Source organism: Delphinus delphis, chromosome 5 (genome assembly GCF_949987515.2).
Source record: "Delphinus delphis chromosome 5, mDelDel1.2, whole genome shotgun sequence".
NCBI lineage: Eukaryota > Metazoa > Chordata > Mammalia > Artiodactyla > Delphinidae > Delphinus > Delphinus delphis.
Window position 1 is genome coordinate 135,629,885 of NC_082687.1, and position 19,027 is coordinate 135,648,911.

Consider the following 19,027-nt stretch of genomic DNA (forward strand, 5'->3'; position numbering starts at 1 on the left):
TGGGAAGCTGTCAGCTCACAGTGGCAGATACAAATCTCCCCGAATTCTCATTTCTGAGGGCAAGCTCAACTCCACTGCAGGCAACAGACACTGCCAAGCGTTTTCCTCGAGGGGAGAGGCTCACTCGGTTCATTTCTGAAAAAGTGTCTGCAAATACTTACGTCTGAATAACCACAGTTCACCTGTTAATTGTTCTTTCAAGTAAAAGTGAAAAAATGGTGGTGGGGTTAGGGAGCGGCTAGTGGAGTTAGCAACTCAGTCTTACAAGAGCGTCTCCTCAAGACAACATGACAGTTCAGTCAATGTAAGTGCTTTGTGTGTCCTGCCCACTACGTAAATGTTAAAAAGACACGTACTCGAGAGAGTTCATAAAAATATCTACTATCTGGCCCTTCACAGAAAAAGTAACAATTGTACTGCTTCATCACAGACATCTTTTTGTTTTTTTTTTTCCTTCTGGCTGCGCTGCATGGCTTGCAGGATCTTAGTTTCCTGGCCAGGGATCAAACCCGTACCCCCTGCAGTGAAAGCGTGGAGTCTTAACCACTGGACCGCCAGGGAAGTCCCCATCACGGACATCTTAAGTGAACACGGCATATCCTTTTACTACAAGCGAGTGGCAATGGTCACAGCACAGTGTGGAGTGACCACTGATGGTCCTAAGGCACCTGCCAATCTATCCCCCACCACCGCCCCGCTGTTGCTTTTGCACCATCGACGCAAATGTCACTACAGCGAAGAAGAAAAATAATTTCTTAGCATTATTATGAGAATAGTTTTGACCTTTGGGACTGCCCGAAAGGGTCTTGAATACCCCCAGGGGTCTGTGGACCATACTTTGAGGGCTGCTGCTATAATTTTCTTTGCCATCATTATGTTAAGGAAATATTCATAGTTTAAAAGGACGTTTTTGTACATAACAGCACTTTAAAAACAATCACATTTAAGTTTTAAAAGTATATGATTGATGGCTTTGAAAACTCAGTCGTCACTACAGCAATATGTCGAATTATTTATGCCTTATAGAACTGTTCCCCTAATACAGGGGTCAGCAAACTACAGCCCATGGGTCAAATCTGGCCCACTGCCTGTGTTTGCAAATAAAGTTTTATTGGCACATGTCCATTCATTTACGTGTGTGACTGCAGTGGTGGAGCTGAGTAGTTTTAACAGGGAACATTTGGTCCACAAAGCCAAAAATATTACTATCTTGCCTCTTGCAGAAAAAGTTTCCCAACCTCTGTTCTAACAGAAAACACAGATGGTTGAAATGACAAACATTTCAGCAAAATTTGGGTTAATATTATACAAAAAGGAGTCTTCAGCTGTTTTTTTTTCCCCCTTGAAGGCTATACACTTACATAAAAGGAAAAGAAAATTAGGGAAAAAATAAAGTTGTTTAATTTCAGTGCCGCTTCGCACGGCGGTGGTTCTTACCAGAAGGTTTGCTTGGCCGTCTGAATGACATTGGCCGACATCTCCACGTCTATGTAATCATAGTGCAGGGCCCCAGGGTCTGTGGAGGACCCCGTCTCAGCCAGCAAAATCCCAATCCACCTGCCCATGTCTTCAGAAGAAGATGCCTGTTGAGGTGAAGGGGGGAAAAGTGCATTTTACTTAAGTAACAGTAAAGAGTTTTAACATTTTCATTAAAATGTCAAAAAAGAGACAACATAACAGGAAAGGCGGTGGAACACGAAGCACCTGAGGATGTAGACAAGGAGGCAGCTGCTACCTGAGCCACGGGATTGACACCGCGTCCACTCCAAGCCTTAATGCGGAAGCTGCATAACGGTTATTCCCAAGGAAATAAAAACCCGAGGTCCTAAGATGCCTCCCAATTATTTTGGGGAAAGGCACTAGGGTGGAAGACATGGAAATTCATGGAATTATTTAAATCTCAGCTAAAAGAAGCCGTTTAGAAAGGCTCCTTAATTTGGCAACAAAATCTGGGAAGCAGAAAGGGCCCCTCTAACCATAGCCGCTTAACCTGGAAACCACACCAGGCCACGGCCCCTGTAGGTCACCAACTCTGGTGACCAGTAGCCCCTGCTGTGGTCTCCTGAATGGGCCTGGAAGGGCAATTTTATTTCCCTGATTAGATGGTACAGAATATTAACCTACTTTCACTTTCATATTAGTTGTGTTTATATAGGTGTAATGTTTATAATCGTTGGGCTGCTTTGTGCATGTCATTCTTTAAGATGTTTGAAATGCTCCCCGGATGTCATCTGCCTAATTTGCAAGTCTGAAATATATCTTTAAGATTGGGTTCATTAAAATTTTAAGCCGTCCTTCTTATGTGATTTAGAAAATCACTTACATTACGTTCATAATGGTATTTCAAATGTCTAAATACTATTGGCTAATCAACTGTGTAAGTCATATTTAAAGTTTAGGGGAAACTGAGCTATCGAATGTGAGTTAACTGAATGTCAAAGAAAAAATAAATATTTAGCTTTTTGCAAAAATTACAAATTTTTTATATAAAGGAAGATCTGTAAGTTTAGCTTCAAGACTTAAAGAAAACTGGGTTTCATCATTATAACCTTGATGAGTTGAACAGTGATCAGAATACAAGTAATCATATATATATACCCCATGGCAGGCTCTCGGGAGGAAGAGCCATTGACAAGGAAGGAGTTGTTTTTTGTGTGCTGATAGAATTGGCTACTGATACTGTACAAGCAACAGTATCATATGCGGCCATGGACAAAGTGAATGGATTCCAATTACACGCCTTACGGAGAGTAAGAATGTAATCAATGTTTGCTAAATTGAAATGAATTGATTTGAGTGCTTGGATAATAAAAAATCACAAATATGTTCTCTTCACTGGTCTTTTGTCCTCCTCCAAACGAAACCTATGTCAAGAATGTATCTACGACTGAATCTATATCCGTGTATCTATAACTATTTCATTTAAGCATTTTTAAAAGTATGTTAACATAATATCTAAGATGTGGCTGATACTATTAAACTGTTAACTATTTTCTTCATTGTTTAAGAAATTTCCTCGTAGGCTTTTAAAAAATAATAACTCTGTGGCCTTGGACTAAAATTAGAAGTATTAGTTACGATCTTGTGGTTTTTAGTATATAAATAGGTATACATGCAGGTATACACATGTATATATGCACATACATGTGTGTAATATGTATAACACAGAAACATGCCTGAATATACATATGTACAAACATACACATACACACAATTTCCTATGACTACTGAAAAGGCCAGGCGCAATGACACCCCAGTAACTCTGAGCACACCTTCTACCCAGATCCTGGTTTCTAAACACCATTACCCACTAGGAGTTGTCCACTAAGAGCTCTTCGGATCACGGCTGATTCCAAGAGGCCTGGGGCAGAGACGAGTACAAGATGAGCCTGGAACATCTTGTTGTATCATAACATGAGGAAAGAGCTCAAAGAAAGAAGGGGACCACGGACTGTGGTGTCTTTATTACAGGGACATAGCAAAGGCCACATGGCTCGAAGGGCTTTCTGCTGACCAACTCTGTTCATTTGACCAGGATAAATCATGACAATAAAGGATTATAAACACTGATTAAAACAATAATCTATGAACCCCTGCTGATATACATATATATATAAATGAATGAATAATTAATTGAGAGAAAGGGAAATCTTCCTTATAGTAGATACTAACTAATAAGCGTAGAAGGAATAATGGAATTAGAAAGTCCCCATTTAGCAGCTGTCATTTTAATAACTGTATCAGGCAAGAGTCATTCACGGATGCTAAGAATTAGTGGGTGAAATTGTGAGTGAGAGGATATTGAAAGAGTCTCAAAGAATCTTCCCGCATGAAGCTTATTAAAGACAAACGGGAAACACAGTAACTTTGCAGTGGGGAAGCCATGCAGACATCCCACCTGAGAGATCAAAGTTAACATCACCAGTCGCGGGACAAACTAACGGGCGTACCTGCTTACGTGATGCAGTACCAAACACACCACTGCTTCCACGTGCCCCTGCCAAGCACGCCCGCCCCAGATTCGAATTTCAAGGAAATGGCAGATATGCCCAAACTGAGGGACCGTCTACACAATAGTGGTCTGTACCCGTCCCAAGTATCAATGTCATGAAACCAGACAGAGAAAGCCAAAGAGACTGCAGCTGAATGCAACACACCACCTGGCGTTTCCTTCCGCTGAACAAGGGACATCATGGGGATAACTGGGAAAATCTGATTAAAATCTGTAAGTCAGATAACTGTATTGCATGAGTGTGAATTTCCTGATTTTGATAATTATACAGTGGTTTTAGTAAAGAAATACCCTCATTCTGAGCAACTTCACACTGAAGTGTTTAGGGATAAAGGGGCAACACGTCTGTAAAAGGTTCTGAAAAAATTTACACAGAGACAGAGACAGAGAAAGAGAGGGAGGGAGAGAGAGGGGAAGAGACCATGCGAGAGATATCAAACATGGTAAAATGTTAGTATTTGGGGAATATGGGTGAAGGTATATGGAATTATTTGTACTAGTTTCACAACTTTTCTGTAATTCTGAAATTATCTCAAAAGTTAAGATAAAATGGTCTTAGAAAAAGTACAGAATACAACTTTACTGGTCGGATCACTGCATTTCCTAACTGATTCGGGCAAACTCTTTGCTTATGTTGGAACACTGAGTGTCGTTACGTGTGTGTGTGTGTGTGTGTGTGTGTGCGCGTGTGTATCTGTGTTTGATTCAATAACTGGAATAGGGAAAAGACAATGAAACGCAACCCCCATTTTTGGGGGACGTGAGGCTGCACCTACAGGAATGGGAGCAGACAGGACAGGGCCCTGCTCACCCAGCTGCTCCCCTGCCCCTGCCCTCCCCACGGGGGCTCCTGTCACCACCCGGTGTCCAGGCCAACGTCTCACTTTTCACCCCGAATCCAGCGTGTGCCAACCCACAGCGTGTGCCTTCCTGTCCTCGCAGCCTCTCAGATCTGCTGCCAGAGCTCTCACGTGACATCTGAGTTGTTTGCATCCAGAGTACAGTTTCCTCATTTACGTTTCTGGCTTCTTTCCACTCTCATCCACCCTACAGCTTTCAGCCCTCATAAATGCTTACAAAGCACACCGACTCTAGCCCAATGCTCTGTTTTACAGACAAATAAAGAAGCCGAGAGAGAAAAACAGACTGGGTTGTGATCAAAGTCTGCAACAGAACTAGGACTGGGGCCCAGATATCCTGATCCCAGCCAGGCCTGGCCTCCCGTCTGGGAAGTCAGCCGCAAGGGCAGGCTCGGCCCTTCGACCTGTTATCTCAAACCATCCAAGCCATCGGGCAAGGAGCCCTGTGTGAGAAAGAACTACGTTGTTAATCTCTTTTTGTCCCCACCCAAAAAAAGCAGTCTCTGAAACTAACTCCTATCTCCTACCAAGACCTTCTAGGTTGGCTAACGGGGCCCCTTTGATCTTGGTCACGAGCCCACGCCCTTTCCCTCACTGGTCAGTGACGCTGCAGCTATTTAGATTAGGCTCTGCATCTGATTAATTCAGAAGACACATCAGCCATGCCACCAAACCCAGAATATCCTCATCTCTATCAACTGTATCGCATAACTATACTTACACGCACACTCTGATATTCGTGTGTGCGTGGACACACGCGTGTATGCGTGGATACACATATGTATGCGTGTGTGTCTTTGTATCTTAATCATGATAATGCTAAGTGGAAAAAAAAAGACAAAGGAAAAAAGGTCTGAATTAATATTGGGTAGAAATAAATTAATAACAGACGATAAATAAAAATTTTAAATTTCAAAAACGACAGTTTTAAGTGTGTAGCTAAGAAATTAGTTTGAATTGCCTTTGTTTGCTTTCGTGAATAAGGAGGTCTGAAAAAGCAACCAAACGAGAAAGTGCACGCAAAGCCAAGGGTTCTTAAAAACCAAACGTGTTCTTTTTGTTCTTTTGTCATCTGGCTCTCTGGCCACTGTGGATAGGCAAATGGTAGTCAAAAAACACCTGCTCCGCCGGTGAAGAAGCCCAGAACATTCCAAAGGACAGCTTGAAGGAAATGCCACCAATTCAGAGGCAGACCACGGATAGGGGAGAAGTTTTACTGGGAATTTCAAAACAAGTCGTTTTGCGGCCACTTTTAGAAAGCAATCTACTGCCTGGAATCGTGTACTGAACTTCCACGCAACACGAACAGAGAGGATATCAGACAAGGAAGTGACCCGGCAGGCAGTCTACCGTGGACACTGTGCAGAGAACTGGCTGTGCCGTCCACACAGCTGGGGCCCCTCGGAGGAGAAAAGCAGGACACGTGGGACGGGACAGAACCAAAGCTGCCATCAGCCGGCTGTGAGGACCCGACGGGGCGTCCAGGCCGGACCCTAGAAGGCAAACCACCGCACCGCGAGCGAATGCCCTGTGGCTCCCACCTCCAACACGGCCACCTCCTGGCCGTTGCGAAGCAGCCGGAACGTCAGGGGGTGTTTGGAGTCCAGCCCCGGGATGACCTCGCAGCCACGGAGCGGGATGGAGACGATGTGGGTCTTCAGGTCGGCCCTGTCCTTGTGGAGGATGAGCTTGTTCTCCTTGACGCGGCACCAGCGCTCCCGCCAGCGGCTGTTGGAGAGCACGTTCAGGTAGCCTGCAACGAGAGCAGGCCCGTCAGCCTCCCCAGGAAGGATGCGCCCCAGGAGGCCACGAAGACGGAACGAACCCTGCACACAGCACGTCTGCAAGTGCAGGCTCCTGGAAGCAACAAGAGCCACCAGTGCGAGATGACTGACCTCCGTCAGCTCTGGGGGCTGAGACAGGACAGACCACCCAGGAGCCCGAGGGCACTGTGTGATGCGTGCTGAGGACCATGTAGGGAACCTGGAGCTTGCCCGGTGCCACTGAGCCATCAGTGGCTGGCAGGAGAGAGGCTATGAGGACACACTGCCGTCCTCAAATAGCTGAAGGGACCTCACCCAGGAAAGGGTTCGGGTTCATTCCAAGTAGCTGCAAATGACACCACCAGGGCAAAAGTGACAAGACAGGCAGATTTGGGCTTAACATGAGGAATAAGACTACCTGAAGATGAAAGCTTTCCACAAAACAGGCAGCCCTGGGAGGGGATGAGTTCCCCACCACTGGAAGTATTCCAGCAAATGATGGCAAATCCTCGGGATGAGGTTCCTGCCCGGAGGCCAGAGATGCCCTTCCTCAGTGGCCTCTGACTGGAGGATGCTGTCTGACTGCTGCAGTCTAAAGGCCCGAGTCTGATGCATGTGGAGTTTTGTCATCCATGTCTCTGAGGCTGCACTACATCCTCAGTGCGTTACGGATGGAATGTGATGGAATTACAAGAAGAGCTGTCCTCATTTTTTTTTTTTTTTTTTTTGCGGTACGTGGGCGTCTCACTGCTGTGGCCTCTCCCGCTGCAGAGCACAGGCTCTGGACGTGCAGGCTCAGCGGCCATGGCTCACGGGCCCGGCCGCTCCGTGGCACGTGGGATCTTCCCGGACCGGGGCACGAACCCGTGTCCCCCGCATCGGCAGGTGGACTCTCAACCACTGCGCCACCAGGGAAGCCCTGCCCTCATTTTTAAAAAAAGGAAATCACCTCAAATACAAGAAACTGATCATTTTCACCTGTCACAAACATACAGTGCATTTTTCTGGAAATAACAGGGCAGGACAAACAGATTTCACGGGGTGACTTCTGACCAGTCCATAATGCTAGGAAGACGGAGGAAGTGAGTGAACAGCATATAGAGTCCAGGTCAACAAGGAAGAAGTGAAACAAGGATTCCTTAAGTCATTCGGGTGCTCTTTCGAGTCACACACACACATACACACACACGTGTGCACACACGCACACACGTGCAGCTCAATAAATAAATAAATAAATAAAATCCTTTCTGATCCTGATTTTTTAAATGTCTTTTTCCAAAAGGGATCTGGACGACGCCTTTTGCTTCTCTTCTGTCCTACACCTTACACACTTTATTAGCAATGGATAAATGCTATAAAGGCTAAAACCAAACGAAAACAAAACCCAAAATAGGGGTGTTAGAGGTTCCAGAATGATGCTATTTTATGTATAGACGTTACTATACATAACAGCTCAATGAATTCACTAGGAAAATGCTTATAATACTTAAATGTACGTTCAGGGCTTCCCTGGTGGCACAGTGGTTGAGGGTCCGCCTGCCGATGCAGGGGACGCGGGTTCGTGCCCCGGCCCGGGAAGATCCCACATGGCGCGGAGCGGCTGGGCCCGTGAGCCACGGCCGCTGAGCCTGCGCGTCCGGAGCCTGTGCTCCGCAGCGGGAGAGGCCACAACGGTGAGAGGCCCGTGTACCGCAAAAAAAAAAAAAAAAAAAAAGTACGTTCAGTTGAATATAAATCAGTTCTACCAATATATCCTAAAGGGTACCTGGGACTAAAACTTCCGTTTGGGACACAAGTTGCCATATTTGTAAAATTACTGAGAAAATGGAGAAGTGAGCCCATGAGCTCAAGTGCCTGGGACCTGAAGTTCCTTGCGCTTTGCACAATTACGAGGGACTGGAGGGAGGCGAAGACAGCCTGGAGAAGCAGAGTTCAGAAAAAAAAGGAGGCTCACACCCTGATCTCCTTCCTTCTTGTTCACGGCTACGCAGCGAAGACCGACCTGAAGCCCTTTGACAGTTAAAGATGGAAGAGAAAGAGCTGCTGTTTTCATTCTGGGAAATACTGTTTGGAAATGACATAGTTCTGATCCACTTATTCTTTTTTTTTAAGCTCTACTTCAAACATATAGTCAAATGTAACATCTGAACCTCTGAGTAACAGCTATTAGAACTATTTAGTATCTCCGTCTATAAGTCATGAGTCACGCTGAAGCCCACATCTTTGGATTTTTTGGAAGTAGCCGGCAACTGCATCCATCGTAAATATGTTCTGAGCAGGAATGGACACACGTGGTCTATGGACAGTATGATGGCGGGCGTACAATTAAGAAGAAACAAACGGAAGCATGGATGGCTTTCAATGGACTTAGTCGATTGGGCACACAAGGTCGACAGGCGAGTGAACAGTTTGTAGAAGGAAGCACTAAGGCCCAGGGCACTGATGGACGTGACCACTGGGGCTGGCAGAGTGGAGGCTTACGTGTGCTCCGGGGTGGGTCCTCACCTGGGCCTTAAGGGGTTGGGGGATCCCTTCAGGCCTGGAGAAGCGGGGAGCGTAGTGAACTAAGACTTGAGACGTCTAGCGACCTGGTCACAGAAAACCTTGGAAGCTACTGCAGGGGCCCGTCCTTGTTGCAGAAGATGGCGGGGGTCACAGTGGGGAAGGAGATGCCAAAATGTTTATTGAGGAATTTAAGCACACCTGCCTCCTCAGTAACAGTGAGGGGATTCCTCTAAACTTCCACAGGACTTCTGGCCCTTAGAATTCACCACGTGGGTGCACCTGTCCCCAGCGCAGGGGGGCCGCAGCTTCTGAGTGCGGCTCGGCCAGCCACGCGCATGACGCATCTCCTGAAGAGGGGAAGGTGCTCATCAGGTTTTCTTCCCTGACCAAGTCACCAAATGCCATGGGTTTCTTGACATGTGAGTCACAAAAGGAATGATTACATTGGACAGATCCACACTTTAGTCAGAGCATGACTTCAAAGGAAATGACCATATTTTAACGCCTTCCTCATAATGAGTTACAGTTGCCCAAAAGGGAAAAGCAAAACGAGAATCACAGTGGGTAACAGGCCTGTTTCTGTAAAGAGCAAACGCCGCGGAAACAAGTCCACATCTGGCATTTGGCCCCCCCGCCGCAGGCTCCCCGCCTTCTCCAAAGAGGTGGCCGAAATTCCTACTTTCTGGGTAGGGACCCCGGATGAGGGAGAGATCACGCAGGGACATGGCAGGCAGCTCACCGAAGTACCCGGGAGTCAGAGGGCAGGGCCCATATCCCCTAATATTCTTTCTCCCCGCCACGACACGGCTAGGCTGTGATGGGATCCCTGCCGACACAGGACCCCATCAGCCCCGAGACGATCAGCCTGAGCAGACACCCACCACCAGGTGGCACCAAAGAGCAGCCGGACCCCTTCGCAGGCTCGCCTGGGTCAGGTCAGCGCCCTGCTAATAAGGCGATTCCAATATCACTTGATGTTTTGTTTGTCTGTTCCCACCTATCATGTTATGGTGAGATGTTACGGTATCGTAACCATCTGGGAATTTCGGTTTGGTGTTCTGAGGTTATCTTTGCTCCGAATTCTAAAGAAAGAACTCTAAGGCCTCTTGCAAAACTTGGTGACAAGTGCGTATAAGGTTTCATGAGGACGGCCTGAGGCTGACCAAACACTCACAACCACAGGAGGAGGGGACAGATGTGAACGGTCCCGCGGTCAGCTGCGTGGGGACCTGGCGCCTCTGGTCCAGCAGCTGCAGACGAGCAGACAGGGCCGCCTGGCCGAAGGGGGGCCCGCGTCCACCGACTTCTTCTCTAGGACGGGAAGGGCAGCGTCTCCGGTGCTCTGGTCACACTTTTGTGAGGACTTTCACTGAATTGCTCGTCTCATCTTAGCCAGCCTCAGACTGTGATCGGCTGAGAGGAAAGGGGCTGCTGAGAGCTGATCCCCGCCCTGCGACGCCGAAACCCTCCCTTCCCCACCAGAGGCACGCGCCCTCCAGCGGGCACCCAAAGAACCCGAGACACCCTTGACGTCAAGAACGCATCCCTCCCCCTTGATTAAATGTCACCTGACCTTCTGTCGGGTGGATTACGACAGGAAGTGAGAGGCATGTAACTTCCCTGCACATCCACCAAAAATCCTACTGCTGAAAACGTCACAAAGTCACTGACCATTAGAGCCAGAAGGGGCCCCAGAGATAACCAGAAGGTCTTCCAACTAGCCCAGGTTACCCTGCCTCGGGTAGCCCTCCATCCTAGCAACTGGGGACCACTCCTTTCACTCAGCTTCTGTATTTCTATGATCGATATTTTCAATGCCACTCATCCGGCATTGCCCTCATGGCGGCTTGACTATGTCTGGTATGCTTAGGTTTTTTTCAGGTGAACAAATGAATGATAATAGTGACCATTTACTGAGCATAAATTACTAAGTAGGCAATGAGCTTAATGTTTCATGATTTTATCCTCAATTCTAAGGAAAAGAAAGTAGTTTAAGTATAAGCCTATTTCATAGGTGGGGAACCTGAGGCTCAGAGAAGTGTGTGCGACTTGCTTAAGTTAATTCATTCAATTAACAAGTGTTTACTGAGCTGCTATTATCCACCAGGCTGTGTGCTCGGTGCTGGGAACACAACTGGTGGGTGAATTCGACCTACATCTTAATCCAGTAATGGGAGGAACAAGAAATTGGAAAATTCAGTGAGACAAGATTGTCAGAGGCCCTGAACTGACTGAGCACAGGATGATACGATTAGTCCAAGGTTTCAAAACTCCCATGGGGTAGCCTGCAGGGATCCAGAGGAGAAGAAGGTGGACAGTTGCGAGGCTTGCGGACGAGTCCAAACAACAGACAGAAACGGGCTGGGGAAGACAGAGAAACGTGAAAGGCATCTCCTGATGCCCTTATACGGTGACGATACTTCCGGAACGCCTGAGCACTGGAGATGGGAAAATAAAGGACCCATCTTTGCTCAGGGGTTTGTGTGCAAGTCTCGGATCACCCTGTGAAAGTGGCTGTTTGTGGGGTGGACCCGGCTGGTGCTAAGCACAGCACCCGCTGGCTGAGGGCCCGAGAGAGGGGTGAGAGCCAGGCAGGACAGGCGGAGCGGGGGGCTGGGGTGGGCGCCTCTTCCCACCCCGCCTGCGGGAAACCTGCAGAGAGCCCTCTCCTACCTGCCGGCATTTCTCCTGCGCACCCAGAGCCCCAGCTGGCCGGGCTGCATCTCCCAGAAGAGCTGGGATTTGGACTCAGCTCCCAGTTGCCCTGGGGACGCTCTCGTCTGTGCCCCGTCCGCGTGGCACTCTGGGAAGGATGGGGTTCTTGGGCCTTCATCCAGCTACTTTTCCTGCCTGAGACTTTGCAGCTGTCCTAACATAACTGAAGACAGTCATTCTCCCTCTCGATTTCTCCACAGACTTCTCCCCCATCCCCCGGCCCAGCAAAGAACTAGATGACAAATTTTAAAACCTTGTGCACAGAGGATGTTCTCTTAGTGGAGGCGAAAGACGTCCACGGAGAGCCTGGCAGAAACCCTCAGGTGATGATGCGGGGCTGCAGCTCCACCAGGCCTGCTCTCTGAGCAATTCCACTGTGCCCTTAGGCCAACTGCCCACGCAGCTGTTCATTAGGAGCCACGAGGGTGGCGAGCCCTGGGGGACGGGAGGGGGACGGGGGAGACCTGTGCTTCAGGACAGCGACAGGGTTGGCCGGCGGGCCTGGCCCTGTCCCCAGCTGGCCGTGTGACTCAGGGCAAGTCCCACAACCTTCCCGAGTTCTCGGTGTCCTCATTGTAAAATGAGGGGTCTGGACCACAGTTGCTAAGTTGCCTTCCATATGAATGTTTAATTGTTTTTCATGAAAGAACCTCTATTTCCTTTGCTGATCTGGGGCAGTTTTAAGAAAAAAAACCCAAAAAACTAAAAAAGGAGTTCCCTTTTTGTTGGCTAATTCCCTCTTTCCATTTCTAACCCCTGACTCCTATCTCCTCTCCAGGGCTAATGCCAGCGGGAAACAACCGCAGATCACCCAGTGCTGTGAGCCGCTCCAGCAAGGGCAGAGGGCCACAGGCCCCGGCATTCACAGCCCCCCTGCAGCTGCCCTCCCGCCAGGCCTCTGTCCAGCTGGCTCAGCTTCCGCAGGGCGGTCGTTCTCAGTGGAAAGAGCATCAGTCAGCGTGCTTCTGTGACCCCACTGCCGTCGGACCAGGGGCAAGTTCACGACCTCTGCATGCACGGGGGCTCCCAGACTGCTGGCCTCCATCTGCGGCCACCATCTCCCCTCCCAGCTCAACCCACAGGCGGCCGCTTCATGGGGGCCTCCCTGGGATGACACCTCAACCCCGAGAGGCCTCGACCACTGCCCGCCCAGCCATCTTCCACTCCACACGCACTTCTGCACAGCACCCCAGGGGGGTTACTGTGTCACCAGAAGTCTATCAGGACTTCCTAGGGTCACACCTGTGAGGAGCTGGGAGTCCACCCTGCCCCCCCCTCGGGAGGCCCCCTGCCCCAAGTCTACCCGCGCTGCACTCCACAACCGACCCTCCCTGCCCACTCGCACCGCTCTGCGGTCACGGCGCCCTTCCAGCACAAGCCACCCCCTGGGACGTGATATCGGCTGAAGAAATGCATTTTTGCGCGTGTGGCCCAACTTAGGCACTAACGGGCGGCATCTAAACGCTGCTGTCTTTTGGCATCCTCAGTAACCCAGAACCGTGGACAGGAGAGATGCTCGATGAGAGAGGGAACAAAGAGAGAGAGAGAGGTAAACAGCGGGCACACTAAGAGCCATTACGGGACGGACGTGTGACGCGCCCTGTGGTCCGCAAGGGGAAGTACAGCCCATTCTTATTTTTCCTAAAGGCTAAATATCCGTCTTTCAGCCTCTAAAGCGTTTCTCCTTAAAGGGGTCGCACGGTTCTCGTAAACGCGGTTGCCTAGGAAACACCGCGCACGTGTGGTCTAACTTCTCCAGGGAGGTGTTCCCTGAGGCGCCTCCGCGTAAGTCACATCCCCGCCAGACTCTCCCGCTGCCCCTCTCGTATCCCCGCCGTGTTCGTGATCAGAGTCAGTCACCACACGTTTGTCTCCGTGACCCCCTGCCTCAGGCCGCCCTTCGGGCGCTAGGCTGGATGCAGTGGGATCGCAGGAGTCACGTAGTCGTCGCGTCCCCTGCCCCGCGGACGCAGCCCCACCGCCAGCAGCCCAGAGAACACTTACTGGACGAAGACCCACAAGGGGAAGGGTCAGCCGGCCCGACTGCACTTGAGGCGGAAGCTTGAGAAGTGGAGCAGCCCCAGAAAGGTGAGTCGTGTGACGTCAGGCCAAGGGAAGGGGCTGCCAGGGACCCTGTAAACGCTCTTACACACCCGCCTCCGCTGGCCAACCGCCCATGCGTACGTTTCCCTTTAAAGACGCTTAAAAGGAATTTGGGGGCTTCCCTGGCGGTCCGGTGGTGAAGACTCTGTGCTCCCAAGACAGGGGGCCCGGCTTCGATCCCTGGTCCGGGAACTAGATCCCGCGTGCATGCCGCGACCAAGAGTTCCCTTGCCGCAACTAAGGAGCCCTTGAGCCGCAACTAAGGAGCCCGCCTGCCGCAACTAAGACCCGGTGCAACTAACTAACTAACTAACTAAATAAATAAATATACAACAAAAGATAAAGTTAAAAAAAGAAGACGGGATTTGGAAGAACCTCATGGGATCAAAGAGAGAATTTGTTTTTTGTTTTGAGAGAACTTCAGAGATCATCTCAAACGCCTGCAAGGCCTTCATTAATAAGCAGTGAAATGCAATCCATTCTCCACAATTTAACTGATCACAAGCCCAACGTCAAAGAGCCCAATCAGTAAGACTTAGAAGAACATGACGCAGAGGTGTCCCCGGAGAGGGTCTCCGCGTGCTCGGGGAGAGGGTGCAGACCTGGCAACCCCACGCACCCCCGTCTTACCACAAGTAGGCACATCTTCCTCCGCTGAGGAGGTCTGTTCATCCGTCGATGGCTTTTTCTTTCCCAAACCGATGATCTTGGTGATCTTTTTCCCGGTGACTTTAGACACAGTTCCCTTGGCCTCTGATTTGGAACTTTTTTTCCTCTTAACTGTGAAGAAAGGTGACGACAAAAAAGCATGTTTCAACGAGAGACTTTAACTGAAAAGAAACATCAAAATAAAGCGTGACTCACGGCCGATTTTCTTTCCCCAAATTTCTACTTACTGAGCACCTGCCGTGCCTCAGCTACACGTCTAGATACAAGAGGACAAAGCAGAAAACAGGCACTCCCAGGAAGCTTGTGTTCCACAGCAGGCTGAGAACACACGCACACACGCACACACATGTACACATGTGCTCGCACGCACGCGCGTGCGCGCGCACACACACACACACACACACACACACACACACCCCTGAAGGAGGTCGGATGATGGAAAGGCCTTTGTAGACCTAAACTAGGGTTACGTGGTACAGTGACCGGGCCGTCAGGAAGCAGAGGAACTAAGTATCAGTACAAGGCAGCATCTGTGCAGAAACCCGAGGGAAGAGCCGTCCGGGCAAGAAGAGCATCAGCTAACACAGAGCCTGTGATGCTGGAAGGAGCCGGACACGTCTAGAAACACAAGACAGGCTCGGGCAGCTGCAACCTGGCCTGCACAGGGAGGGGTCCGGCAGGTGAGGGGGCAGGGGGACTCAGCGAGCCTCCACCAGCCCCTCACTGACCTGTCAGACTCACGTGGGATTCCGCCCCATCCAGAGCTGTTAGACCAGCAGCCTGCATTCCAGCCCCGTGTGTTCTGTTTGGCCTGCAGTGCTAAACCGTATGCACAAAATTCATGAATGTTCTGCATGAAGATGAATGACTTCTGGCCCCCCTTGGAAAACGGGAAGGCCTGGCAACTCTGAACCCACATTTTGGTAAGCGACAGCGGGCAGGGACAGAGCCTGAGAAGCCGCAGCCGTGCGCAAGGACCTACGTGCCCAGCTGACGACAGTCCACGGACCCCAGCCGACTGAGCGCCAGCGGCCAGCTGCTATCCTGTGCCTGACCTGTGGCGGCAATCTGCTCTCTCCAGCTCCTGCGGGCTTTGCCTACGACCTCCGACAGAATCACGGGGGTGGGGAGCGGGTGCAGAACCAGAGTGGGTGCTAAGGATGGTCCAGGACTGAGGGACAAGACCCTTCCCGCCAGAGCACTTCTGGCAGGTGAGTTGTCACCTGGGGCTGTTCTGTGCCTGCTGCTGGGGCCAAGGGCCTCGCTCAGAGGGCCCCGGAGGGACCCACAGCATCAAGGCCAGACACCATCACCTGAACCCCCAAGACCCCCAACGGCCCCTGCTCGGTCCTCTCCAGGAGGACCCCTCACCCCTCTGTAACTCAGAGGGTGGCACGGACCTTTCGGAAAATGTAATGAAAGTCAAGAATTCCTTCCCCACCCCTCTCCCTGTGGACACAGAACATGCACGAACATCACACAGGATAACTTCAGAGGAAGAGGATTCAGGGATGTGAGATTATAAACCATGGGCCTCATTCCTAAACCTACCCTCTAAAAGCGTACGCCCTCCCCCCTCTTTTCTACCACATCAGCTGCTCTCAGTGGGGGGGTGGGGAAGCCGTCCCCTTCTCTAGTTCCACTCTGCCAGCCGCCCCGCGCCCACGGAACGAGGCCAGCACGCATCCACCCTCGCCCGGGTCTGCCTCATCTGGGCTCTGCAGGTCTTCTTCCCCCCACCCCACCCCACGGACTCAGCGAGGTCCTGTGAGGCCAGTCACTGTGCTTGAACACTAATTTCCTCTCTAGAAAGAAACGACAGTTAACAATGTCTGAGGCAGGAGGTGCTACATTATAGTTTTAAAAAGAAGCCGCACTAAACTTCAGGGTAATCAGCACTCCGGACTGAATGTTTGCATCTCCCCAGAATTCACATGCTGAAGCCCTAACCCCATAGTGTGGCTGTATTTGGAGATGGGGTCCCTAAGGAAGCAATGAAGGTTAAATGAGGTCTTAAGGGTGGGGCCCTGATCCGACAGGATTGGTGTACTCGTGGGGAAAGGCCACATGAGGACACAGTGAGGGGTGGCCGTCTGCAAGCCAGGAAGGGAGCCCTCACCAGCACCCGACACTGACAGCACCTTGATCTTGGGCTTCTGGCCTCCAGAACTGTGAGAAATAAACTTCTGTTGTGTAAGCCACCCAGTCTGGGGTATCTTGTTATGGAAGCCTGAGCTGACTAGTACAAGCACTTCTATGTTATTTTAAACAAATCAGGTCATATTAGAAACACAGGACTGTCACTCCCACCCGCTCCTGACACTCCCTCACCACACGCAACCCCTTGTAAAATAAAGCACCAAGAAACCACTTTGATCTCTTGGTCTGAAGGCACATCTCCTCCCCAGCTGCCATCAGACATGGAGTCCGAGGTTGGAATACCTGTATCATTGACTTCAGTTCAACCAAACCCACAGTGAAAGCAGCAGTGGATGAGCTTTCTTAGCTGTTTCTAAAGAGCCTGAAGTTGATCTTTGACCAGAACCCCACTCAAGCTAATAAGCTTTAAGAAAAGAAGATCCTCTCAGCGAGGACACTCAGTGCCCGGAAGGGACCTTCTGCGAAGCTCAGCAGCACAAGTCAGTCCTTCCCTGCATCTCAAAGTGACAAGTGAGAAAGCCAGGCTGTTAGATTTACTTCCAATTTTACTAGGATTTGCTCCTGTTGGGAAAGGACTTGCTGGGCTCTGGCTACAAAGAAAGGACATAATGAAGACTTTTAATTCCTTGAACGTCCACTGCTTTTTTGCAAAAGCAAAAGTGAGGCTGTCCTTGGAAGAAAAAGCCAAAGGATGTAGGAACGTGAGAACCAAATCACAAGAATATGTTGATGCCATTCAATAAACAAAAGTCAAAATTTAGCACATATAATAGAATTATGAAGGAAAACCTAAAAACTCAGAACTCTCAACTCACTGAAGTGTACAGCAGAAAGCCTGCAGAGTTTAAATGGCATCACTGTCAACGTGGCGCGCTGGAGTGGAGGCGGTGTTGACAGGCACTGAAGCAAAGCTAATCCGCAGCATTTAAAGCCGTATATGTCATAAACCCAGAGGGTTCCCTCTAATCCTACATAAGTGGGAGTCTAGGTGTTTTGGTATTTAGGCAGGTGGGAGGAATATCATCAAACCACTGATATGCTAAGTCTACCCACAGACCCGCTAACCTGTGATTAAATGGTACACGTGCTCAACGCTAGCTGGGGACAGCTGTCACTTCCACACAGCTCGGCCCTAGGGACTCAATGCTCTCTGCTCATGTCAGCTGCAGTATCCGGAGCAGCTCTACTAAATTCACCCCAAATCGCACCATACTGGCTCATTGTGTGCCAGGGCCTGACACCTTGACAGAAGAAACCAGAGTTTTGGAGTCACTGCCTGCGGCTTTGGTCACAGAATCTGGATCGTGTCCATGTACAGTTGACAGTCTAACATTTAGGAGAAACTGCAGGAGTTGGGGATTTCTTCCATGCAGCCAGCAGACAAATCTGAGTCACGACATGGCTGGGATCAAGGGAGCTTTACTAGAACCTCTCAACTGCAAACTAATCAAGACAGCACAGCAAGGATAAAAGCTAAGGGAGACGGTCAGAATGTATTTAAGCTGTTAGCTTCCTTCAGTGACTATTCACTGGGGGTCTACTATAGGCAAAGCACCATTGCCAGGCAAAAAGTGTCTCAACCAAGGTCACCTTTACAAAGCATAGAAGGCTGCTCTTGCTAAAAGGAAACAGAAGAATATCAGACATATTCACTTACCTGTATATCTAGACACATATATATATCATTCTGTAGAAGCTAATTTCATGCAGGGACACTGGGAGAGGAAATCCCAAACAAGAAAAGAGACCAGCCAAAGCAATGCCCGCTGAGCCTCGGTGTCTGAGCGGGAACCCTCAGATTGTATGTTCTGTTTCAGGGCAAAACTTAAAGATAGCTTTCCTGGCTTTGATTACACATAATGTGCCCTGTGAAGGCACAGATGATACCTTCCACTGAATAACTTCCGATGGAAAGAACTAAAATTACACTCAAGATGCAACCGAGTTGGAAAATCACATGGGCCAAGGCAGAGATCACGACCCTCTGGCGTGAACCTTGAAATATCACAATAGCCCAGATGGTTTAGGCTCCAAGGTTCTTAGTGGCCGGGATTGCTATTCGGTTTAAGGCCAGGAGACCTCTGTGTGTCTCTGAGCCAGAAGACACCTGCACCACCCCGGCGACTGAGTGCAACTGAACTGCACAGGCAGAACTACTCACCTGGGAAGCACAGAGGCTCCTGGCCTTGCACAGGGAAAACTTCCTCACCACCCACTAACCCCACCCCTCCTCTGGGCCC

At 49.8% G+C, this 19,027-nt stretch overlaps 1 protein-coding gene across 1 annotated transcript in view; it reads right to left on the bottom strand.

Moving 5' to 3' along the window:
- Nucleotides 1–19,027, bottom strand: part of AFAP1 (actin filament associated protein 1) — a 146,610-nt gene that overhangs the window by 26,080 nt on the left and 101,503 nt on the right. Inside the window, exons 9-11 of the mRNA XM_060011881.1 lie at nucleotides 14,589–14,738; nucleotides 6,414–6,625; nucleotides 1,438–1,583 (exon numbers count right to left, since the gene is read on the bottom strand). Of these exons, the coding sequence (XP_059867864.1) occupies nucleotides 1,438–1,583; nucleotides 6,414–6,625; nucleotides 14,589–14,738 (508 nt within the window). The remainder of the gene's footprint in view (nucleotides 1–1,437; nucleotides 1,584–6,413; nucleotides 6,626–14,588; nucleotides 14,739–19,027) is intronic.